Source organism: Canis lupus, chromosome 7 (genome assembly GCF_048164855.1).
Source record: "Canis lupus baileyi chromosome 7, mCanLup2.hap1, whole genome shotgun sequence".
Lineage (NCBI taxonomy): Eukaryota > Metazoa > Chordata > Mammalia > Carnivora > Canidae > Canis > Canis lupus.
The window spans coordinates 7,207,876-7,234,633 of record NC_132844.1 but is presented as its reverse complement, the minus strand read 5'-3'; the positions used below and the strand labels follow the sequence as shown (position 1 = coordinate 7,234,633).

The 26,758-nt window shown below is 41.0% G+C and overlaps 1 protein-coding gene, 1 non-coding gene and 1 pseudogene across 2 annotated transcripts in view; 2 read left to right on the top strand and 1 right to left on the bottom strand.

Moving 5' to 3' along the window:
* The window catches only part of SNX3 (sorting nexin 3), a 42,437-nt gene extending 20,843 nt beyond the window's left edge, over positions 1-21,594 (bottom strand). Inside the window, exon 1 of the mRNA XM_072831864.1 lies at positions 21,178-21,594. Within this exon, the coding sequence (XP_072687965.1) occupies positions 21,178-21,339 (162 nt within the window). The 5' untranslated portion in view covers positions 21,340-21,594. The remainder of the gene's footprint in view (positions 1-21,177) is intronic.
* On the top strand, positions 7,801-8,233 carry LOC140636541 (small ribosomal subunit protein eS25 pseudogene; annotated as a pseudogene).
* LOC140637420 (U6 spliceosomal RNA) lies at positions 15,613-15,720 on the top strand. The gene has a single exon (XR_012034539.1). It is a non-coding gene; the product is annotated as a U6 spliceosomal RNA (small nuclear RNA).
* Positions 21,595-26,758: the final 5,164 nt, after the last annotated feature.

Here is a 26,758-nt window from a genome sequence, read left to right as displayed (position 1 = left end):
AAAACTACAATGTGGAAATCAGCAGAGTATTAGTAACGAAACTATTCAGTAAATGTATTCTAAACTTCTATATATGCAGTTTCAGGCAGATAAAGACTACAAAGATCTAAAAAAGATCTCCTCCTCAAGACAGATTTACAGTATGACATTGGAAGGTGGGGAGGGATTAAAGAAGTATAGTAGAAATGAAACAGATATAAGGGACACCTGGCTGGCTCAGTTGGTGGAGTATGCAACTCTTGATCTTGGGGTTGTTTGAGCCCCAATTTGGGCGCAAATTACTTAAAAATAAAAATCTTTTAAAAAAAAATAAGCCACATGTATATGAAGAACATATTAGGTTAAGTATGCATGGTAGGCTCATAAAAAGTATCCTTACAATTAAAAAAACTATAACAGTTAATACACATTCCTTTGTAGGTATTTCATTTTGATGTCCTTTTAGACTTTTATATATAGAACTTATTAAATATGTTATGAGCTTCTCATTTAGTATCATTAATATGATTATATACAGACACTATATACATGACAGGTAGTATAATATAATGATTAATCATATGGTTCTGGAACCAGACAATCTGGTTTTAATCGCCAACTCCTGCGTTAACCAGCTATCTCACCCTTGGCAAAATGCTAAGGATGAAAGTCAGATGAAGCCTTGATATATACAGATCCAGGGAATTTATATACCCTCCTTAAGACAAACCCCCAGGGACGCCAGGGTGGCTTAGTGGTTGATCCTGGAGTTTTGGGATTGAGTCCCACATCAGGCTCCTGCATGGAGCCTGCTTCTCCCTCTGCCTGTGTCTCTGCCTCTCTATGTCTCTCACGAACAAATAAATAAATCTTTAAAAAAACCCTAAAGGTGGGGATCCCTGGGTAGCACAGCGGTTTAGCACCTGCCTTTGGCCCAGGGCGCGATCCTGGAGACCCGGGATCGAGTCCCACGTCAGGCTCCCGGTGCATGGAGCCTGCTTCTCCCTCTGCCTGTGTCTCTGCCTCTCTCTCTCTGTGTGACTATCATAAACAAAAATTAAAAAAAAAAAAAAAAACCCTAAAGGTGAAATTACTGAGTCAAAGACTATGAATGTTAAGGCTTCAAAATGTCCTCCAGAGAGGCTACTTCACTCTAGATTGAGGAAGTACAGAACTGTAGTAGGCTATTACTTTGGTTACCTGCAATAAATCAGGCTTTCTGTATCCTCTCCTCTATTGACCTGGCCATGTGACCGCCTTTGATAAATGGTATATTAGCAAGTTCTTGTGAACTGAGGCTTGTCCTCCTGAACATCTGTTCTTAAAAAAGACATTCTCTCTTGGAAGTCACACTATTCTGTTAGAAGTCTAGCTATCCACATGGAAGAAAATTCAAGACCTGATCAATAGCCCCAGCTGAATTCCCAGTTGGTGCCAGCACCCACTCTCCAGCCAGCCACAACGGAATCATCTTGGAAATAAATCCTCCAGGCCCAGTCGTGGTACTCCAGCAAGTACCAAGGAAAACAGAGATAAGCTGTTCCTTCTAAGACCTAACCAAACTACAGAACTGTGATAAAATGAATGTTAGTTGTTTTAAGTCACCAACTTTTGGGGATATTTGTTACACAGTAACGGGTAACTAAATCAGTAATCTGACTTTGGTGGAATTATGCTAAACATGGAGGATATGGAGAGGACAGTATTTCATATACAAAAATGCAGTACCTAACAAGCATACAGACTTCTTTATTTTTAACTCTGTTAACTTTTTTGCTTCCTTAATAGCTCTTGACCATGCTCTGAGCAGGTGAGGTGCCCAGAAAATCTAAAATAGCTAATTGAGGGATCCCTGGGTGGCGCAGTGGTTTGGCGCCTGCCTTTGGCCCAGGGCGCGATCCTGGAGACCTGGGATCGAGTCCCACGTCGGGCTCCCGGTGCATGGAGCCTGCTTCTCCCTCTGCCTGTGTCTCTGCCTCTCTCTCTCTCTCACTGTGTGCCTATCATAAATAAAAAATAAATAAATAAATAAATAAATAAATAAATAAATAAATGTTAACTGATTATGGATTATTTAATTATTAGAAGTAAAAAAAAAATTATTAGAAGTATTCCTGCAACACTGAAGCAGCTGATAAAATGAACTGAAGTTTTCCTACTCTAACCCAAAGCAAAGTCCTAAAATAAAAGTTGTAACTTAGTAAGTTGCTTTCTCTGAACTAACCTGATAAACCTCTAAGAATAGAGTATGGAATAATTTGCCACCTACATTATATAAGAATGAAACTGGGGTATTTCTTCAAAGAATGAAATATTACCTGGAACACAAAAACATGAAAACGGGTATTTAATGAGTCTTAATTAAGACATAAGCGATGCTTATATTAATAAACCCCCTTCTCTTTTTGTGAGTGATTAGCTATAACAAGAGCAACTAAACAATGATATTAAATACTACATATATGCATGTTTTAAATTTAGAGACACAGAGTCATTACAATTTTTTTTTTTTAAAGATTTTATTTACTCATGAGAGACACAGAGAGAGAGGCAGAGACAAAGGCAGAGGGAGAAGCAGGCTCCCCACAGGGAGCCCTATGTGGGGCTTGATCCCAGGGACTCCAAGATCATGCCCTGGGCCAAAGGCAGGCGCTCAACTGCTGGGCCACCCAGGAGTCCCTCATTACTATATTTAATTCCTTCCATAAAGCCCCACAGAATGATTATCGTTCTTATGACCCAAAAGTACTCAAATCACTAACACAAAATCCTTTTATTAGAAATAGTAAGTAACTCTTGTAAGAACCCTCATAATAAACCACTGGAAAAAGCACAGGTCAAAAGAGGAGTTGTAACTTGTCATCAAATATTTCAATATATTAATAATTAGGTTAGTATAATTAAAATTTCTTGCCAGTATATATTCTTTAACTGTTAGGCCATCATCAGTGTTTGTGGTAGGGCTAGAGAGCATGGTATTCTGGATTCTGTTCCTCATAATTTAAGCTCACTTCTGAGTACTCTAGCCTCTTTTCTCCTCATAGTTTCCATTCCTTGCCCTCTCCTCTGAGTTGTGAAGTTTGTCAGAAAAGGAAATCATTCCAGATCCTTCACCTCTAGCCCCCAAACTACTTGGAAGTATGACAAATAATATATTTTAAATCATGACACTTATAAATACTAATTATGAAGTCTCATAAGCCACTGATGCTACTTAGAATGCTAAGAACTATACAGAATAAAAAGTATTAATTAAGAATCTACCATGAACACTGACTAAATCCATCCCTGATTAGCAGACTTTAATATAGACAAACATAGGTAAGGGTAAGGAGAGAGAAAAATTAAGGATACCAGAATACCATGGGGCAAGTTTCTATAACATAGAATACAATTTGAGGAATACATTATTATGATAAAGACATGTATGTACCACTTTTTAGGCTTAGAGGCTTTAAAACTAATAAAAAAAAATTTCCTGGGGCATCTGGATGGTTCAGTAGGTTGAGCATCCAACTCTTGGTTTTGGTTCAGGTCCTGATCTCAGGATCCTGGGATCAAGCCCTGAGTCAGGCTCTGTGCTCAGCAGGGAGTCTGCTTCTCTCCTCTGCTGCTCCTCTGGCTCTCTCTCTAAAGTAAATAAATCTTTAAAACAAAAGTTACTTTCTTTCATTAAATCTGAGTCACATCATCTTTAAAATGAAGATACTGCCATTTACCTCAATAATTAAATAAGAACTATTATTACTTCACATATATTATGCCCTTACTGAATACTGTGTGTAGGGCAAATATCATGCCACATTAAAAATTTTTATTTAAATTCTAGTTAGGTAACATACAGTGCGATATTGGTTTCAGGAGAATTCACTGATTCCATATTTACATATAACACCCAGTGCTCATCATAACAAGTGCCCTCCTTAATACCCATCATCCATTTAGCCAATCCCCCACCCACCTCCCTCTATCAATCCTGTTTGTTCTCTATCTTTAAAAGTCTCTTATGGGGATCCCTGGGTGGCGCAGCGGTTTACCACCTGCCTTTGGCCCGGGGCGCGATCTTGGAGACCGGGGATCGAATCCCACATCAGGCTCCCGGTGTATGGAGCCTGCTTCTCCCTCTGCCTATGTCTCTCTGCCTCTCTGCCTCTCTCTCTCTCTCTCTGTGTGACTATCATAAATAAATAAAAAAATTAAAAAAAAAAATAAAAAAATAAAAGTCTCTTATGGTTTGTTTCCCTCTTTTTTGTCCCCCTTCCCATATATTCACCTATTTTATTTCTTAAATTCCACATATGAGTAAAATCATGTGGTATTTGTCTTTGTCCAACTTATTTATTTCGCTTAGCATAATACATTCTATTCTAGCTCCATCCACATTATTGCAAATGGCAAGATTTCATTTATTTGATGGCTAATATTCCTGTGTGTGCGTGTGTGTGTGTACACACCACTTCTTTATCCATTCATCAGTCGATGGACATTTGTGTTCTCTCCATAGTTTGGCTATTATTGACAATGCTGCTATAAACATCAGGGTGCATGTACCCCCTTACAAGAGTAAGTATTCTTGTATCCTTTAGGTAAATACCTAGTAGTGGGACTGCTGGATCATAGAGTAGTTCTATTTTTAACTTTTTGAGGAACCTCCATACTGCTCTCCAGAGTGGCTACACCAGTTTGCATTCCCACCAACAGTGCAAGTGCGTTCCCCTTTCTCCGTATCTTTGCCAGCACCTGTTGTTTCCTGTGTTGTTGCTGATTTTAGCCATTCTGACAGGTGCGAGGTGTATCTCAACGTGGTTTTGATTTGTATTTCATGTGATAATGAGTGATGTTGAGCATCTTTTCATTCTGCTAGTCATCTGGATGTCTTCTTTGGAAAAGTGTCTATTCATTTCTTCTGCCATTTTTTTTTTAAAGATTTTATTTATTTATTCATGAGAGACACACAGAGAGAGAGAGAGGCGCAGAGACACAGGCAGAGGGAGAAGCAGGCTCCATGCAAGGAGTCCGATGTGGGACTTGATCCGGGGTCCCCAGGATCACACCCCGGGCTGTAGGCGCCAAACCGCTGCGCCACCGGGGCTGCCCTCTTCTGCCATTTCTTAACTGGATTGTTTGTTAAGCTCTTTATACATTCTGGATACTAATGCTTTATTAGACATGTCATTTGCAAATATCCTTCCCCATTCCATAGGCTATCTTATAGTTTTGTTGATTGTTTCCTTCACAGTACAGAAACTTTTTTTTCTGGATGAAGTCCCAATAGTTCATTTTTGCTGTTTCCCTAGCCTTCAGAGATGTGTCTAGTAAGAAGTTACTACAGCCAAGGTCAAAGAGGTGGCTGCCTGTGTTCTCTAGGATTTTGATGGTTTCCTGTCTCATATTTAGGTCTTTCATCCATTTTGAATTTATTATGGTGTATAAAGTGGTCCAGTTTCATTCTTCTGTATTTTGCCATCCAGTGTTCCTAATACCATTTGTTGAAGAAACTGTCTTTTTCCACTGGATATTTTTTTTCCTTTATTAAAGATGAGTTGACCATATATTTGTGGGTCTATTTCCAGGTTTTCTATTCTGTTCCATTGGTCTATGTGTCTGTTTTTGTGCCAATATCATACTGCCTTGATGACTATACCTTGAAGTCCAGAATTATGATGCCTTCAGTTTTGTTTTTCTTTTTCAGGATTGCTTTGGCTGTTCAGTCTTCTATGATTCCATACAAATTTTAGGATTGTTTGGTCTAGCTCTGTGAAAAATGCTGGTGGTATTTTGATAAGGATTGCATTAAATGTGTAAACTGCTTTGGGTAGTATAGCCACATGTCACATTTAATCCTCTGTGAAGTTTCATTTTTACAGCTGAAGAAACTCAAAAAGTGGAGTAAAGTAACTTGCTCAGAGTCATATGCATACAAATAGGCAGAGAGCAAGGATTTTTTCAAGTTCAAAGTTCATGGTCTTAAGGCACACGATGGTTACAGTATCTGACCCAAATAGATGTTAAATAAATAAAGCTTTAAAACCTCCACTAAGCGATTAATATGTAAAAACCTACTGTGTTCAAGAAGCTAAGTAACATTCGATCAAGAGGCCTCTAAAAACCTTTAAACATTGCGCAAAAAGTGCTTCTGAGCACACATAAGTTAACACTAAAAGCTTAATAGTATCAGTAAAATGTCTTCAAAATAAAAACCTCAAAAAAAGGTATAATGCAAAAAGGTAAGGGTGGGAGCTGCTGCAATGGTGAAGAGTTAAGCAACCCCCTCCCCCCACCGCCAAATCAATGATAAAGCTAGACAAACATGTCAAGAATAATCATATCAGGGTTCTGAAAATTGGTACTATTACGAGCAGGAAGGGTTACGAGGAATTGGTTTCCTCTCCTGCTTTGGTAACTTGAAGGAAAAGATTATATAAACTTAAACAACTGTCCCTCCTTTGTAATTTGTTTCCATATTTTTTATAGTGATAAAATACACATAAAATTTATCATTTTATGTTACAGAGTATACAATTTTAAGTGTACAGAATTCTGAAGCATTAATGTGAACAATTCACATTGTTGTGTAACCATCACTACCATCTATTGTGCCATGTTTAAATAATACACTTTATAATAATATAAGAGATTCTGAAGAGTTTTGACTTTTCCTTAAGAACATTTCAATGAGGGTACCTGGGTGGCTCTGTGGGTGAGTGTCTGCCTTTGGCTCAGGTCATGATCCCTGGGTCCTGGGATCGAGTCCTGCATCAGGCTCCCTAAAGGGAGCCTGCTTCTCCTTCTGCCTCTCTCTCTCCCTCTCGAATAAATAAAATTAAAAAAAAAAAAAAAAAAAACCACTTCAATGATATTTCAGAGTTTGGGAGAGTTTGGGAGAAAAAATGCAGATCTGGTAATTTATGTCAGAAAACCATCATTCACTGAAATTAGTACTGTCTCTTCTCTTTTTTTAGAGTGCAACAGAAAGAGGCAATTCAGTAATTAAATGATAGCAGCAGCTAATAATAAATGAGATAAGAATTTTTTTTTTTTTTTTTTTTAACAAGGGGCTTCAGCTCACAACCCTGGGATTAAGACATGAGCTGAAATCAAGAGTCAGATGTTGAACAACTGACTGACCCACCCAGGGTTCCCAAATGAGATAGTATTTAAAGTTCATAACACACATCATAAAATTCTCATGTAACTCTAAAGACAACAGTTAACACTGTCATCTTTAGAATGGGTAACAGGTTCAGAGGGGTTAATTGTCCAAGGGCACTCAATAGGCTGGGCAAACTAGGATATGAATTCAAGTTCATAATTTAAGTGTTCTTGGACTATGTTAATAAACACTATCTCCCAAAGAACAAAAACTTAGTGAAAGTTCTAAAAAAATGGAAATCCATGCAATGCAAGTATTCAAGAGTTTTGCTTCTCTGCTACAATCTCTCCCTTGTCCCCTCTCCCCCACACATATAATAATACTCAAGTCTGTTTCCAGTTCTTTTCTACCATCACTGGGTAGGGAAAGACAGCCGCAGATGCTTAGACCAACTGAGAAAAAAGTCTAGCTTCCTTGAGAATGATACCTGAATATGATAAACATAGAGGTAAAACCCAACATGAAAATGAGGTCTGTCGGTGGGGTACAGGTAAGGAGCCCTACACAGGGACTGATGAAGAAGGAGAAAAACAAAATGTAGTATCAGGGCAAGTGTAGGAATTAATAGTAGTAAATAAGAGCAACTATAAATTAAAAGCACAAAACTTGCTTTTTGTCCGACATCTTAGTGAGGCTGCAGGGGTGGCTGTTGCTCTCTGAGCTTCGCTATGCCGCCCAAGGACAATGAGAAGAAAGATGCTGGAAAGTCGGCCAAAAAGGACGAAGACCCGGTGAACAAATCTGGGGGCAAGGCCAAAAAGAAGTGGTCCAAAGGCAAAGTTTGAGACAAACTCAATAATCTGGTGTTGTTTGACATAGCGACATATGACAAACTCTGTAAGGAAGTTCCCAACTATAAGCTTATAACTCCAGCTGTTGTCTCTGAGAGACTGAATATTCGAGGTTCTCTGGCCAGGCAGCCCTTTAGGAGCTCCTCAGTAAAGGACTTATTAAACTGGTTTCAAAGCACAGAGCTCAAGTAATTTACACCAGAAACACCAAGGGTGGAAATGCCCCAGCTGCTGGTGAAGATGCATGAACAAGATCCCACCAACTACATTTTGGGAAATAAAACTTTATTAAATGAAAAAAACAAAAAAACCAAACACCCCCCCCACACACACACAAAACTTCTCTGCACATTCTGACACATAATACAGAATTTCTGGCAATACTGATAGCAAAAAACCGCCAAGATGTCTTTGAAACCATATGATACTGATAAGAAACTGTGCTCTTTCAATGAAGTCAGGTGAAACTAGGATAAACAGGACAAACACTAATCAGAAGCACAAGCCATCAAAAACTGCCGAAGGGAGTTTTGCAATAATTCAAACAACATAACAAGGGGACTTGTTCAACAACCAAGAATTTAAGTTAAAAAATTATAAAAATACAAGTTTTCTAGGATATTTCAATGAATCTATAACTGAAGCTGTTTTTCCTTTGCAGCTTGTTCAACCCTTTCAACCCCAGCCGATGCAGACTCCTCAGCAACTTCAGGTGTTTAGGAAGAGTATGTTAGGGACGCCTGAGTGGCTCAGTGGTTGAGCATCTGCCTTTGGCTCAGGTCGCCACCCTGGGGTCCTGGGATCGAGTCCCACATCGGGCTCCCTACATGAAACCTGCTTCTCCCTCTGCCTGTGTCTCTGCCTCTCTCACGAATAAATAAAATCTTTCAAAAAAAAAAAAAAAAGAGTATGTTAATGTGTATACTGAGGGACAATGCTGATTTATGGAAGTGCCTTACAATCTAAATTTAATATCCACTGGTGAGTTGCTTTTAGTTTGCCTAAGTAAGAATTTAGTCATAAGACTTCAACATTTTAATCTAACAGACTTTTTCTGAGGCCTTTATAAAGAAAGAACCCTTGAGGAAGCAGGGCAGGAAGGGATTTTGGGAAGCATTTCCTCTTCTACTGGCCACTGCAAGACCTTTAAGAGACGCAACTCCATTGGAGAACAGGAAATTACTTCAGGGGCCCTGAGCTAAGTTTAATCTTGGGAAGGCCCAGGGCTCTCAACAGATCTGAAAGCATTTTTAACAGAAATCTCTCTGAACCACGCAGACTTTACATCTACCTGTACAGGACTACAGAGAAGATTCTATACACTCTGAAAGGCAACCACTCATCCCAGTTCTCTTTGGTTAAGCTGTAGTTTAACTATAGTTTATAAACTTGTACTCAACTTCCTAATATAATAAAATTATGCTGGGACCAAAGGCAAAGTTGGGTAGGTCCGCAGTTGAGCGTCTGCCTTTGGCTCAGGGTGTGATCCCTGGGTCCTGGGATCAAGTCCCACACCAAGCTCTCCATGGGGAGCCTGCTTCTCCCTCTGTGTGTCTCATGAATAAATAAAATAAAATAAAATATAAAATAAAATAATGCTATAAAGAAAATAAGTCTCTAACCTTTGACTGGATTAAGAAATTTTCTCTATCTTAATTAGCAGAGAAGAGGGTGGTATGTCACTACATGCTTGGGAGTTTGGCCCAGGGTTAACAGCGAACAGACTATGAATGACCACTGACTGGAAACACAATGAAATGGGGCAAAAAAGGTTAAAGAAACTGAGGAGAGAAAGCCCTATATACAATGGTCCCTTTATATGGAACCATCCTGCATATTCAAGACCAATTATTACTTATAATGAACTAAAGACAAGTCAAACTAGTCAACTTTAATTCCAAGGAAACTGGACAAATAGACGACTGGTAGTCTGAATCTAACACTTCAATTTAAATAGCCTCGTATGGCTAATGGCTACTATATTAGAATAGATTTAGACAAAGGCATATCAAAAGTTCTAGAGAAGAGCAAATCAAAACACATATTTCTTCTAAACAATCCACTGAACAGTATTTATAACTAATGGCCTACTCCAACCTATAAATCCTTTCCTAATTTTATAAATGTTTTACCAGATTTTATAATTAGAATCCTTCTTCTACAATACCTCCTTAGCTTTGACCTTCTTGAACTTTCTTCATACAGAAGCTCTGGGTGCCCTGTGTATTTGATACATATATTTTATAGACCTCAGAGTCTTTTAGGTTGGATTTTTAAAATCTATCCTGTCACAAATGGATCTGGATGTTTTAAGAGAACAGATTGTTCTTGCTCATTATAGATAAATGCCTCAAGTTTTAACATGCAGAGGTTTCTTTCCAAAATAGAAACTGAGGGAAAAAATTTTTAACATCAGAAGAAATTGTATAGTTATACATCTACTGCTTGAAATACTTAAATATATTTTAGACTTTGAAACACAGAATCACAAGATGCAAAAGTCAAAGTACTTTTCTCTTCTGTGTGCTTGGCATTATAGAGGTTCAGAGGCCTAATAATCAAGAATAACACCTTTTCTAAGTTAAATTTTAACCAAGAGCCAATACTCTACAGTATTCATCACATAGTACTCATAATCTTACACTGGTTTAGTCTCAGAAGTTGGCCCCCTCTCATACAAGAGCACCAGATCACAACAGCAAGGATAAACCACTGTATCAAAGATTATGTGGTTCTCTTATACTCAGTTTAAAAAAAAAAAAAAAAATGCATTGGGGATGCCTGAGTGGCACAGCAGTTGGGCGTCTGCCTTTGGCCCAGGGCTTGATCCTCGAGTTCTAGGAAAGAACCACATTGGGCTCCAAGGATCTTAGGATCGAGTCCCACATCGGGCTCCCTACATGGGAGCCTGCTTCTTTCTCTGCCTGTGTCTTTGCCTCTCTCTCTCTCTCTCATGAATAAATAAATGAAATCTTAAAAAAAAAAAAAAAAAAAAAACCCTGCATTGGCCATTTAATATTAATCTTGAGCTATATCTGGATAGCCAAAGTGACTTAGTCTCTCAGTAATTTTCTCTTCAGTTTGGAAAAATAATCCTCTATAACCTATTAAATAAAGCAGCCCAATGTGGGGTTCAAATTCACAACCCTAACATCAAGAGTCATATACTCTACTAACCCAGCCAGGCACTCCAAGGCATCTAACTTTTTATGTGGGGAAATAAAAAAGATTTCTTTTTTCAAAGACGATGAGCAATGGGAATCTTCTTTCTCCCTCTCTTTTTTAAAAGATTTTGAGAGACAGAGCACAAGTTGGGGGGGGGGGGGGGGAGTGGGACAAGCAGACTCCCTGCTGAGCATGGAGCCCAACTCAGGGCTTGATCCCAGAACCTCGAGATCATAACAGGAGCCGAAGTCAGATATTTAACCAAGTGAGCCATCCAGGTGCCCCAGAAAAAATATTTTTCTACACAATTGGTAAAACATCTTGGCAGAGTAAAAGGAGAGGGATAATAAGAACCAATGTTCCTAGATTCTGATGGAGAAGAAATATAAAGCTGTGGCCTATGACAAGTCTAAGTCAGGCTGAACTCCCATCCCTACTCTCATTCTTTTGAAATGAATGAGTATCCCTGGAAATGATCTTAGTACAGGTGTATGGTCATTCTTATTAATTTCCTATTGCTGCTGTAATAAATGATCACAAACTTAGCTTAAAATACAAATTTATTACTTAAAATTTTAGAGGTGCTCCAAAAGCTACCAAAACAGGGAAACACACAGCTTGCTCACTCCTGCTGTAAATATATTAGTAGTGTCTTAATGTTCTCAGTGGGGCACCTGGGTGGCTCAGCTGGTTGGGCTTCCTGACTCTTCATTTCAGCTCAGGTCAAGATCTTAGGGTGGTGAGATTTAAGCCCCATGTCTGGCTCCACACTCAACAGGGAGTCAGCTTCTCTCTCTCTCTTCGCCTCTGCCCCTCCTTCCACTCATGCGTATGCTCTCTCTAAATAAATTTTTTTTTTAATTTTATTTATTCATGAGAGACACACAGAGAGAGAAGCAGAGACACAGGCAGAGGGAGAAGCAGGCTCCATGCAGAGAACCCAAAGTGGTACTCGATCCTGGGTCTCCAGGACCACACCCCGGGCGGAAGGTGACGCGCTGAGCAATCCCCCCCCCCCCCCCCCCCCGCTGCCCACTACTTCAGTTTCACTTCAAGATAACAAATAATGTCAAGGCAAAATAATTTTATAAAAATTATTTTAAGTCTTATTATGATTCTCTGGTAAAAGATACTGATCTCACTTATTTTGGTCGCTCAAATTATATACTCTATCATTCAATACCATCAACTAAAATGCTGGTTCTAAGTAGAACTGCCTCCATAGCTTTAAACAGCCATTGAAGAAAAAAAAGGGCTAATCATCTATTTTCAAGGACCCCTAATCCAACCCCAAGGTACACCCTTATCAGAGGTGCCATGTCTTCAGGGGTGTCTCCTTTCTCAACTTATCAAAATTAATTCTCAGGAAGATATCAAAACTCATATTTAAGACTGTCAAAACTGAGGCACCTGGATGGCTCAGCAGGTTAAGCATCCGCCTTTGGCTAACGTCAGGTTCCCGGGATTGAGCCCCAAATCAAGCTCCCTCATCAGTGAGGAGTCTACTTCTCCCTCTCCAACTGTCCCTCCCCGCACTCGCTTGCTTGCTCTAATAAATAAAAAAAAAAAACCTGGGGCTCCCTGGGTGGCTCAGTGGTTTAGCACCACCTTCAGCCCAGGGCGTGATCCTGTAGTGCCAGGATTGAATCCTGCATCGGGCTCTGCATGGAGCCTCCTTCTCCCTCTGCCTGTGTCTCTGCCCCCCCACCCCTTGGTCTCTCATTAATAAATAAAATCTTTAAAAAAAAAAAAAACTTAAAGGGCAGCCCCGGTGGCTGGCGCAGAGGTTTAGCACCACCTGCAGCCCAGGGCGTGATCCTGGAGACCCTGGATCGAGTCCCATGTCGGGCTCCCTGCATGGAGCCTGCTTCTCCCTTTGCCTGTGTCTCTCTCTCTGTGTCTCTATGAACAAATAAATAAAATCTTAAAAAAAAAAAAAAACTTAAAAAACAAATATTGTCAAAGCTAATGAGAATTTTATTCCTTACAAATCAAATGGCCTCTTTTCTCTAAACTTTGAAATATCAAGCATCAGCAAAAAAGGGAAAGAATTAGGAGATGATCAGAATGTTGCTAAAGCCACACCCTAGAAGCCACACCCAAAATATTTATGCTACTGTGGTAAAGCAAAGAGTCAGTTCTTCCTTTCTTCACATGGCTGAAAATGTTACTAAATTTCCCAGCTTCCTTTGTGGGAAAGGGCAATGAGGCAGGAGTATGTTTTCCCCTTGGCTAGAAGATGGATGTGATGCTGGAGGCTAACAGTCAAGCCATGATACTGAGACCTCTCACATGAAAAAATAAACTTTCTTCCTGAAGTTTCTTGTGAGCACAGCCCCAACCGTATCCTGATACCACCTTTCTTGAAAATTACATCAAATGTCACGTTTTACTACCATGTCAAAATTCCTAGATTCTAAATATTTCCTCAAGGAGGTAAAACTCTAGTTGAAAGCATTAAGTCACTTAACTAAGAAATCAGTAAAGCAGTACCAAGATTATACTATTGCTTTTCTTGGACACCATCATTTTTATCTGATGTTCAAAAAATTGCTGGCTCTGCTCACATGAAAGCAGCACAATATGGTAAAACATCGACATATCTAAAAACAGTTCAGTCTTTTTCTTTTCCTTTTCTTCTTTTTGGTAAGCATGATTATGAACCTGAAGACAGGGAAAAAATCTCTGTTACAAAGAATCACCAAGACAGCTAGGAGTTAAACACTTTTAGATTTTTCCCCTTTAAAGGTACTAAGTAGCAACAGTAACAAAATAGAAGAATTTCTTTCTTGAGGCATCTGGGTTGCTCAGCTGGTTAAGTATCTGACTCTTCCTTTCAGCTCAGGTCATGATCCCAGGGTGGTGAGATGAGCCCCAGGTCAGGCTCTGCCCTACTTAAGATTCTCTCTCTCCCTTTCTTTCCCTTTGCACATGCCCTTCCCTCCCCATCCCAGCTCGACTCATGCGCACACACTCGCGCGCATACACTCTCGTGTAAAAAAAAAAAATTATTTCTTAGATGGATATATACATATTTTTTTCCTGACTCCTGGCTTACCTCCATGATTATTACATGGGGATACAGACAGGGATGGCACAAGGGGCAAAAAGATCTATCCTGGCTGAACACAGTCAATGCCTCCCTTCTTCCCAAAAAGCAAAGCTATATAGGTTGTTATGCTTTGAACTAGTATTAAAGTGCCTGCTCTCCAAAAGACATTTTATCGTTGGTAAATATCACTAGTTTTCCTCTGTGCTCTCAGATTTGTCAGAATCTGCTGTTATGTTCTGGTTGGTTAGTTATTTCTATTTACTTTAAATTTGCCTTTTAAAATTCAATCAAGACTACCAACCTATGGTTCCATTTATTTTTTTCATACCTCTCAGAGACAGAGAACATGGTGCAACCAGAAATGAGCCTTGCTGTGTACCAGTAAAGTGCCCTTGTTAGGGTGCTTTTAAAACTACCATTTTCCAAATCCCACCACTAACCAATGAAATAAGAATCAAAATGATTTCAAAAGCTCCCCAGGGGGATCCCTGGGTGGCGCAGCGGTTTGGCGCCTGCCTTTGGCCCAGGGCGTGATCCCGGAGACCCGGGATCGAGTCCCACATCGGGCTCCCGGTGCATGGAGCCTGCTTCTCCCTCTGCCTGTGTCTCTGCCTCCCTCTCTCTCTCTCTGTAACTATCATAAATAAATAAAAATTTAAAAAAAAATTTAAAAAAAATGTTTAAAAAAAAAAAACAAAAGCTCCCCAGGAGAATATTCAGTATAGGCTCTGAAGATCAGAAAATGTAGATTCAAATCCCAGTTTTGTCTTTTATAATACCTATGACTTTGGGTAAGTTACTTAACCTTCCTAAACTTCACTTACTCATAATGTCCACTATGTGCTAAGTGCAGTGCCAGGTGCTGAAGAAGGGTGATTAAGACAGTCCCTGTCCTCTAGGAGCTTATTAAGATACAGGTACTAAAGGAAGCCACAAACAACCAAATAAATTTAATCCTAATAGGGCACAGGAAGGAAATTCAGTCTAAATTCCAAGGATCAGCAAAATCTCAAAGATGATGGTAAGGCTAAATCCTGCAGGACAAGTAACAGTAGCCAGACAAGGTTACTAAAGGAAGACAGTTTTATTTTTTTAAAGATTTTATTTTTTTAAGTAATCTCTACACCCAACATGGGGCTCAAACTCACAACCCCAAGATCGAGTCACATGCTCCACCAACCAAGCCAACCAGAGGCAGCCCAGGAAGACTATTTTAATGGCAGAGGAAATATGCAGACACAAGAGGCCTGGATAAAAGATAATTCCGCTTATTCAGGAGATACAAATAGTTTAGTAGGACTAGAACATAAAGTAAGAATGAAGGAGGGACAAGAGATGAGGATCAGATCAATAGGGACTCCAGCTTTTACACTGGCAAAACAGGAATATTATCTATTCTCTTTAGCTACCTCAGAGAGATCACATTTTTTACATATATATTTGCAATGAGCACTGCCTATATATATGTGTGTGTGTATACATATAAGCTTCAGCACATATACTAAAATAGGAATGATACAGGATTAGCATGGCCTCTGTGCAAAGATGACATGCAAATTCGTGAAGCGTTCCATATATATATATATATATATATAGCAGCCTCTTTTTTTTTTTTTTTTAATTTTTTTTATTTATTTATGATAGTCACAGAGAGAGAGAGAGAGGCAGAGACGTAGGCAGAGGGAGAAGCAGGCTCCATGCACCAGGAGCCTGATGTGGGATTCGATCCTGGGTCTCCAGGATCGCGCCCTGGGCCAAAGGCAGGCGCCAAACCGCTGCGCCACATATATAGCAGCCTCTTGAACAGAAGTACTCAAGTGATAAATCCCTTCTTCAGCTTCAACACTCACAGAAAAAAAAGCTTGCCTTTTTATAACATCACTAGCCAAGCCAGCCGGTCAACAACACGTTTTCTTCAGATCATCTCATCAGAGCACAGAATTTAAAAGCAAGCTCTTGCAGCTGTTCATCTCTCCTGACTGCATCTTACCCACTGCTGATTATTGAAGAGTCAACTCATGTCTCAAGAGTACCAACTTTGGGATTTCCTTCAAAAGGTGCAGATACCTTAGGGTGCCCCCAAACTAGGCTGTCAACAACAAAGGTTTTAATGTCCTGTTTTAAATTAAATGAACCGCAGCTGTGAAGCAATTCTAAACCAAGACCAGACTACTTCAACTCTAACCCTGGCTCTGACACTTACTTACTTTGGGTGAGAGACAACCTTCTGTGCCTTGGTTCTGTAAAGTACTAAAGTGAACAATACAGAACAGTCCCTAATAACCCAACATAGCAGGACGACTTTTTAACTGTTACTGCCTCCCTTTCCCCATGGATTAGGTAAGAACAAAAACCTCAAAGCCAGTAACATGCCCTTCCTTCATGGAGATTCTGCAAGTCAGCTGCAGCTAGCAGCAAAGATGTGTATCAGACAACATCTCACAGCCAGCTGATAAAGCTACATAGATTTACAGATGTTAAAAAAAAATTTACAGATGTTCTTTGGCACTAAAATACCTTGATTCTTTAAAATATTATTTCGAAAAAATAATAAAAAAATAAAAATATTATTTGTGCCATTTAATACATTCTTATAAATCCTGGGACCAAGTCTAAGAATTTATTTGTTTCCAATCTGGATATTAATAACTTCCAACTTAAAGAGGACTAAAAATAAATAATAATAATAAAATAAATAAAATGAGAGGACTCGCCAAGAGTAAAGTCACCAATACAGGTTTAGAACAGAAAACACTGTTCAGATACAATTTTTACTATCTTTCTTGTCAAAATGTTCATCAAATTTCGGGCACCTGGGTGGCTCAGTCAGCTAAGAGTCCACCCTCCTGGTTTCAGCTCAGATTGTGATCTCAGGGTCCTGGGATCAAACCCTGCATCCGGCTTTGGGTTCAGCATGCAGTCTGCTTGGGATTCTCTTCTCCCTCTGCCCTCCGCATCCCCCCTGCACCATGCACAGGCTCTCTCTGAAATAAATATATAAAATCTTTTTAAAAAATTGTTTATTGGGGTGCCTGATGGCTCAGTTGGTTAAGCAACTGCCTTCAGCTCTGGCCATGATCTCAGGGTCCTGATATTGAGCCCTGTGTCAGGTTCCCTGCTCGGTGGGGAGTCTGCTTCTCCCTCTTCTTTCTCCCTCTGCCATTCCCCCTCCCCCTGCTTGTGTTTTCTCTATCAAATCAATAAAATCTTTAAAAAGAAAGTTTATCAAACTTTAGTATTCAGTTTTATGTTTTAATAAGCCTCAGTTTTAAAAGGCTACTTCCAGGGATCCCTGGGTGGCGCAGAGGTTTAGCGCCTGCCTTTGGCCCAGGGCGCGATCCTGGAGACCCGGGATCAAATCCCACGTCAGGCTCCCGGTGCATGGAGCCTGCTTCTCCCTCTGCCTATGTCTCTGCCTCTCTCTCTCTGTGTGACTATCATAAATAAAAATTAAAAAAAAAAAAAGATTAAAACCTTTAAAAAAATAAATAAAAGGCTACTTCCATAACTATGCGAGGAGTTGAGTATTAGCTAATCTTATTTTGGTAATCATTTCACAGCATATATCACTACGCTATATACACCTTAAGACATCATATATAGGGGCGCCTGAGTGGCTCCATCAGTTGAGTTTCTGCCTTCAGCTGGGGTCATGATCCCAGAGTCCTGAGATAGAGTACTACATGGGGCTCCCTGCTCTGTGGGAAGCCTGCCTCTCCCTCCGTCCCCTGCCCCACTCTCTCATGAATATAGAACTAAAATCTCAAAAAAAAAAAAAAAAAAAAAAAAAAACCATTATGTATCAATCACATCTCAATAAAACTGGAAAAACTACTACTATAATCACAGGAAATATGCTACCTTAAAATATAAATTCTATTAATTATTTTTGGACTTAGTATGAAATTTACCACCTTCCAAATGGCATCAGAACTTTCTACATGGAGTTATACAAAATACAAATTTAAAACAAAAAAGCTACTGGGTTAAATACTAAACAAGATGGCTTCTTTTATACTGTATCTGCCTCGATGAAAGTATACTTCCATTCCAGATCTAACAATTTTAGTAACTCAACTGCACGGTAACACAGAAAATGTAGTTAGTTGATCACTGCCTTCAAAATTAGAACATATCTGCATTTCGAAAGAAGTAACTTTTAAAAGCTTAGTATATACCAGTGAATACTAAAGAGACTTATGTCCATTATCTCATTTAGTCCTATGAGGTAGGTGCTACTGTTAGCATATCTATTTTACAGAGGGAATGCTGTGGGAGCTTAGACTGTGTACTTTACTCTGCTTATAAATGATAAATCTATTCATTGAACTCAGCTCAAAAAAGATCCTTAACTTCACTCCTGTTTGAAATAACTGTCTCTAGTTACAACAGATCTTAACTAATTTACAATCCCCAGAAAATTAAGGTTACATTATAGTATAAACTTCATAAACAGTGACTGAATTTCCCCTTTAAACTTCTTTTTAATATGCCAAAATAATTCTAGACCCTGAGCTCTCCTAAACCTTTCATCATATATGGTGCTCTCTGCGGTACCTACCCATTAGAACAATTTTTAAAAACATTAACCCTGTACCAATTATTTTCAAAAGCCCAGAGATACTAATCAAGTGATCCTAATAGTCTTAAACACTATCTTCAAACCAAAAGATAAATGGAGATTGGGAAACTTGCATTCTAAAGTGCCACTATCTAGATAAAATTACTCTGTGAATTAGAGTAATTTCAATCAGATCCTATAAAATTGAACATTTTTCTCAAGACCAGAATTACATAGCAACTGTAAGATAGTTTAAGGGCCTAAACTCCACATGGCAATTCAATAGCAAAAGGCAGGCGATAGGAGGGAGAGCAGCAACAGCTTAGAAAAGTAGTAATAAGTAAAATTACAAAATGACTTACCTATTCATCTTGCTGGCCTATTTTACCTTAACACAAGATTGTAACTACTCTCAAAAATCATATGCTGCTCAAATAAGATATATTGTCTTACTATACGGTGTCCTGAATTTTAAATTAACAAACACATTACATATTAAGAAAAACCCCAATGGCATTTCATATGCATTAAAAACTCAATTACACTTTTTTAGGATACCTGCATTTATGACTATAAACATCATTAATATAGAAAAAAACTGGTTTATATAATACAACCAATGTGGGTGCATTCTTTGCTAATTCCATAACTTACCACTTTTAAAAGGAATTATTCTTAAAAATGTAGAGCACACCATAAGCACTATTTTTAAAGTGTCCCATCAGCTATTCAGTAATAAAGTATCAGATGTATTTTTTAAATAATTAAATCACACGAGTGCATTTAATGCAATGCACTCAGCAAGATAAACACAAAGTTATTAAATGGAGGAAGTGTAGGCAGGAGATTTTGCTTCAGTTGTATGACAGGAAGTACTAGCCATGGAAGTTTAGAAACAGGAATACCAAGTTCTGTTTTAGCACAAGAAATAAAAGAAAACATAGTGGTGAATAAAAGGAAGTTGTTTTTTGTGAATTTTTTAGTGAACATATATTTCAAAATCATTCCAAAAGTAAAAAAAAAAGGGGGGGGGGCTTACTTTTTCACTAAGCTTATGTGGTAAAGTACTTCCTTAAGTATACTGGAGCCTGGATTTTGCAATTTCACTATTACAGCATTGCTTACGGCTCACATTTTACACATCCATAGGGACACCAGGGTGACGTGTAGCATTAAACTTTAGTTTCACATCTTGAAGTCCGATTATTAAAATTATTTTTGGCGATACATGACAAATTTTTTAAGTGCACAGATTTCACGATAGGGATATACTTAACACGAGTGCACAGTTAAAAACGGTTAAGATGCTAAATCATAGGTTGTTTTTTAACCACACGCACAGAAAGTGCACAAGGCAATGAGCAATAGTACTCGGCTTAAATATTAATAATCACCTGTTATGTAAATCTCAGTTACTGCAAAGTGAAACTTATTATACTTAATTTTTGGTAGTAGAACAATTTGTTGTTTTTTGACAGCTGGGTTCATTTGCTATGATTTTTAAAGATACCTCCCTAGGTGAGAGAAAGTTCTTCAATCCCGAACTACAGTGAAAGTGAAGCTCTAGCCTCAATTAGCATCTTCCAAATCATCTGAATTACTTATTGCCATCAAATACTAGTTATGAAATCATAAGTGTGCTTCTCCTTCAGCTGATTTCCTCCATTCAATCAAGTGAACACCTCGAAATTAAGAGAGCAAGATCCCTAAGTGAATAATAGGCTTTCTTACAGCAGCTGCAGTTCTGCACGGTGAGGGAGACCACGACTCGCCACGCCTCGGCCCTCCAGCACCCACGGTGGCCCAGAAGGCTAAGGTCGCCCTGTGGTCCTCCGCAGGTTGGGCCCTGCCGAATCCGTCAGCCTTTTCAACACCCATTAGGTTTTTTTTGTTTGTTTGTTTTTTGTTTTGCTCCGAAAAGCGTACAAAGCTGGGTTAGTTTGGCAGCTTGGGGAAGGGGGGCCTGCAGCGACCCACCAGCTCGGCTCTGGCCACCCCGGGGGGAAAGTCTCCAGGGTTAAGAAAACTGGGAAAACTTGGTGCAAACCACCTTCCCCCCCCTCCCCGCCCCCGCCCCCGTCTCAGGCACATCTAGCTCCCCCTCCCGAGGGAGCACCGTGTTCTCGAAAGATCTGCACCTTTCCAACTCAAATGTCATTCCCAGATCAGCTGCTCGGGGCCAAGCGGCGCTCAACCCACGCCCTCTTCTTCGAGCACCTTCTCCAAGGAGCAGCGCTGAGCTGAGCTCGCTCCGTGCAGCCCCCGTCCAAGCCCTACAGCGGGGGGGGGGGGGGGGGGCTGAGCGGGGGCTGACCCGAGACCCCGCCCGCCCGCGGACGAGGCTGACGGCCCGGGGCTCCCGGCCCAGGTGGGATGGAGGGGGAGGGAGAGAGGAGGGGGAGGGAGAGAGGAGGGGGAGGGGAGAGAGGAGGGGGGGAGGGGAGGGGGTCTCCGAAGGGGAGAAAGCCGGCCTCACCTTGACCCTGATTTCGTAGGTGGTGAAGCGGCCCCGGCCGACCCCCACAGTCTGCGGGTTGCTCACATCGATCTCGAGGAAGTTGCTGGGCGGCCCGTAGGCATCGTTGAGGTTCTGCGGCTTGGTGATGAGCCGCCGGGTGTCCGCCACGGTCTCCGCCATTGCGCTCCTGCAGCCGCCGCCGCCGCGGACTCCCTCCGCCCCCGCCGCCGCCGCCGCCGCCGCCCGCCGCGGGGACCCCGGGCTCGCGCACAGCGGTCGCGAGGCGAACGAGCACGTAGGCCGGGCGTTCCCCCCGCACGCGGAGCTCCTCCCTGCGAGTCTCCGGCTTCCGCCTCTCGAAGCCCGCGGGGGAGGAACAGCTGACTCGCCGGGACGCCGCGCCCTGGGCCCTGGAGCCCCGGCTGAGGCCGCGGAGGGGGACTGCGGGCGAGGCGGCGGTCACGGGACTTGTAGTCGCCAACGGGTCCCGGCCGGACTACAGCGCCCACAATGCATCGGGCGAGCGCGGAGGTGCGGCGGGACCTCGGGGTCCGGGGGTGGGCGCTTCCTTCCTGTGTTCTCGCGGCCGCCGCGGCCCGAAGCGGTGGGAGGGACCACGGAACTGGTCTTCGCGGCCTCGGGGGCCGCGGGAAGGAAAGTTAAAAGCGGGGAATTGGGCGCGGGGGGCGGGGTTTGCCCGCAATCGAAACAAACCTCCCGCCGGCTCCGTGCCAGCCCAGCGTCCCACCGGGAACCGCCGAAGATGCCTTCTAGGTGGGCCATTAACAAATACCTCCCAGGGTCTTGACATCCTCGTGGCCGTTTGCCCCTATGCCTGTCTGGGTTGATGAGTAGAAGGAGATAAAGTAGGAGAGTGCAGCACGGACAAAAGGCCAGGCCGCATGACGGCACTGAGGTCAAGCCATCGGGACACCGCGCTCTTGAAAATCTCGTGGTTAGGGGACCCCTGCGTGGCTCCGCGGGAGAGCGTCTGCCTTCGGCCCCGGGTGTGACCCCGGAGACCCAGGATCGAGTCCCAGGGGATCGAGACCCAGGATCCAGACCCGGGATCGAGTCCCAGGGGATCGAGACCCAGGATCGAGACCCGAGATCGAGTCCCAGGGGATCGAGTCCCAGGGGATCGAGTCCCAGGGGATCCAGACCCAGGATCCAGACCCAGGGGATCAGACCCAGGGGATCAAGACCCAGGATCCAGACCCAGGATCGAGTCCCAGGGGATCCAGACCCAGGATTGAGACCCAGGGGATCGAGTCCCAGGATCTAGTCCCACGTCGGGCTCCCTGCATGGAACCTGCTTCTCCCTCTGCCTGTGTGTGTCTCTGCCTCTCTTTCTCTGTGTCTCACATGAATAAATAAATAAAATCTTTAAAAAAATCTCGTGGGGGATCCCTGGGTGGCGCAGCGGTTTGGCGCCTGCCTTTGGCCCAGGGCGTGATCCTGGAGACCCGGGATCGAATCCCACGTCGGGCACCCGGTGCATGGAGCCTGCTTCTCGCTCTGCCTCTCTCTCTCTCTCTCTCTCTCTCTCTCTGTGACTATCATGAATAAATAAATAAAATCTTTAAAAAAAATAAAAAAGATTAAAAAAAAAAAAATCTCGTGGTTAGGGGGCCGAAACCTGCCTTGGACAACCTGTGTTTGGGTAACCTGCAACTTTCTTCCCTCATTTCCCACAAGTCGGGCTCCCTGCATGGAGCCTGCTTCTCCCTCGGCCTGTGTCTCTGCCTCTCTTTCTGTGTGTCTTTCATGAATAGATAAATAAAATCTTTAAAAAAAATAGTAAACGTATTCTACAGCTTTTGAAATGAAGCTCAAATAAGCCTTTATAAGAAATGGGCTGGGGGGGAGAAACAAGCAGATGGTAGTTCATCTTGGAACTTGGAGGTAGAGAGAAATCTCCATTCCTGCCTAGAAAGGTATCTCTGTTGATGTCACAGTTCTGCAGCTCTATCTGCATTTTTTAAAAAACATGTTCAGTTTCAGAACCCTCATTTAGGTAATCAGCCCCTTAAGGTGAAGAGTTGCCCAGGTCGTTAACCATCCATAGGAACACAAAGAATACTTGGAATAAAGAAATCACTTAAATCCGATATAGACTCTTTTCTAGTAAAACTCAACATTCATTGACTCAAGTATTTATTGAAGGTCTAGTAAGGTGTTTTTCAACTGCAGATGCTAGAGCGCTAAGGGTAAATAAGACATGGAAGTTCTTTGAAGCCATCAGGTCTGCTATGTAGCCTATTTTGGGGAGACGTAGTAAGTCAATAAATGACATACCTGCCGATATGATTGGTGCTATGAGAATAAAACTGGGATAATGTGATAGAGAATGAAACATTCTAAGTGAAGCTCATTTAGACAAAGTGGTCAAAGGAGCCCTCTATCTCTCTTTCAAAGAGTAAGGGTAATTGTCAAAAGAAGTGCTGAGACAGGACTCCCTGTGGAGCCTGCCTCTTGGTGCCAGAGACCAAATGGTAACTTGGCTGCTGTGAGCTCAAGAATGGAGTATAGACTGTAGGGTACGAAAATAGTTTTCTCCTGCCGGTCAAGATCTTCCAGCTGTTTGGAGAATCAAATCGATACAAGACAGATTAAAGGGAGAAAAAAACCCCAAAGTTTAGTTCCATGCTCATGGAGGCCCAATAATGAAATTGAGATCCAAAGAAATGACCAAAGCAGGCAATTTTTAGACTTTTTAAAAAAATTTATTTATTAATGAGAGATAGAGAGAGAGAGAGGCAAAGACACAGGTAGAGGGAGAAGCAGGCTCCGTGCTGGGAGCCCCACGTGGGACTGGATCCCAGGTCTCCAGGATCAGTCCCTGGGCCGAAGGTGGTGCTAAACTGCTGAGCCACCGGAGCTACCCAATTTTTAGATTTTTTTAGACAATGAGACAATAAATCTGTGAGGAATTGATAGGACATAGAAAACAGAAGGTTGGGAGATTTAATTAGTAAGGAATTCTGAGCAGAATTTGGGCTGGGATAATAGATTAGTAAAAATTAACAAGGTTTTTTTCTATGACTTTCTAGACTTTCTGATGATAAGGTTTTTTGTTTTGTTTTGTTTTGTTTTAACTTCTTAGTACAGAAACAATACCTTCCATGTGGGAGATTTATTTCTTGCTTTCGAGAGGGAGAGAGGAGGGTCTGAGTGTGTTTGCACAGACTGTTTTCCAAGTAACTTTTATTTAAAATATTATGCCAAGATGGCACATTTTGGGACAGCCTGCCTTTGGCCCCTGTGAGATGATACTTTGAATTAGAATATATGAGAGCTAAGAGACCAAGAACCACTGTATTGTGCTGTCATCTGTGACACTTGAACAAAGTAATCATGGGATAGTCTCATAGGAAGCTTCTGTCTCATTCCTTGGAGGCCACACAGCAGCTTTGGGCAGCAGCAACAATTGCCTGCAGTGGGAAGCAACTACAGAGGGTAGCAATACAGCAACACAGCAACCATACAGCTGGTATAAGCTTTGGGAGGAAAATTATTTTTCAGGATATACAATTGTATTCCTAGAAAAATCCAAAAAGAATAAGCTACCAGAATTAACATGAGAATTTAGTGGCTGAATGAGATTACAGACCCTCTTTATAGTTTTTCTCTGTCTGAGCAATGTCTCATCAGAATGGAGAATATATCTATGTTTAATTATTAGAATTAGAAGAGGAATATCTGGTGTATTGGTGAGGATCACAGAAAAATCTTTCCAGTATAATGTGATTTGGGTAAACAAACAGAACAAAAATATATAAAGATATGTACATCTATCTGTTCATATTTTTGTCTGTGCATGGGAGAAAGTATGGAAGCATATACAGCTGGGCTGTTGACACTGGTAACTCAAGAGGGAGTGGCATTTGCAGTGGGGACAGGAATGGGAAGTCACCAGCATATTCTAGGGATAGACTAGGATGTTAGAAATCTATTAGCAATTTTATGTTTTCCTAAATGTCCTAACTCTAGAAAAATAATTTGTTAGTGTACCTGTATTACCATGGGAGATGAGAGTTGTGTCCCTTGAGTAGTATACTAGCATAAATACATATGTATGTATATAAATGGCATCATAGGATACACACACTTTTGTATCTTCTTTCTCTTAACAATGTATCTTGAAAATAGTTTCATATTTGTACTGCAGGGAGGTATTCCATTACATAATGTGCCATAATTTAACTTGTCCCCCTATTAGCAAATATATATGGGATGTCAACCTTTCACTATGATAGTGCTGCAATGAATAGCCTGCATATGCTATCATTACACATGCAGGATTATATTTATAGTATAAACTTATGTAAATGGAATTACCGGGTCAAAGGATATGTGTATTTATGAGAGATATTGCAAAATTTCCTTTGTACAGGTTTAACCAGTTTATATCCTGTACAGCAATGTATGAAAGTGCCTATTTATCCATAGCTTCACTAACATGAAGTGTTAACAAACTTTTTAGCCTTCACTAATCTAAATGATGTCTTTATTTGGGTATTTCTTATTCAACTGAGCACAGTTGGGCATCTTTTCATATGTTTACAAGCCATTCATATTTCATTTTTTTGGTGATATATTTATTCAAATTCTTTGCCCATTTTTTCTATTGACTTGCTCTTTTTCTTGATATGTTGGAGTTTATTAAATATTAAAAGGTAAACATTTTGTATGATATAAATGGCAAATATCTTCCCCAGTTTAACTTTTGACTCTGCCAATGATGGATTTTACCATGTATTTTGTAATTTAATTCATATAGTTGAATTTATCAATCTTTTCTTTTATGGCTTCGGAGTTTTGAGGCATGCTTAGAAAGCCCTCCTCCTAAAAAAAAATCCACTTTTTGGGATCCCTGGGTGGCGCAGCAGTTTGGCGCCTGCCTTTGGCCCAGGGCGCGATTCTGGAGACCCAGGATCGAATCCCACATCGGGCTCCCGTTGCATGGAGCCTGCTTCTCCCTCTGCCTATGTCTCTGCCCCTCTCTCTCTCTCTCTGTGACTATCATAAATAAATAAAAAATAAAAAAAATACTTTAAAAAAATCCACTTTTTTCTATACTAGTTATAGGTTTTTTAAAAAAATATTTGATCCAGAATTTTCACTTTGATTTGATCCAGAATTTAATCTAGAATTTCTTTTGGCATAAGTATGAATCTATATTCCCCCCCCATTTGACTGCCTAGTTGTTGCAACACTATTTATCAAACAACCTTTTTTTAAAAATTTTATTTATTTATTCATGGTAGACATAGAGAGAGAGGCAGAGACACAGGTAGAGGGAGAAGCAGGCTCCATGCGGGGGAGCCCAACGTGGGACTCGATCCCGGGACTTGAGGATCGCCCCCTGGGCCAAAGGCGGGCGCCAACCCGCTGGGCCACCCAGGGATCCCCTCAAACAACCTATTTAAAAAAAAAAAAACCTATTGTTTACTCACTGATTTGAGATGGTTGTATTATTATACTTGAAGTCTAATAAGAATTGTATTTCTCTTTCAATCCTGTATCTGTAACTCTATCTGGTATAATAAAAAATACATTGTTTTTTATCTCTGGATTCCAGCACTGAGTTCCTAAA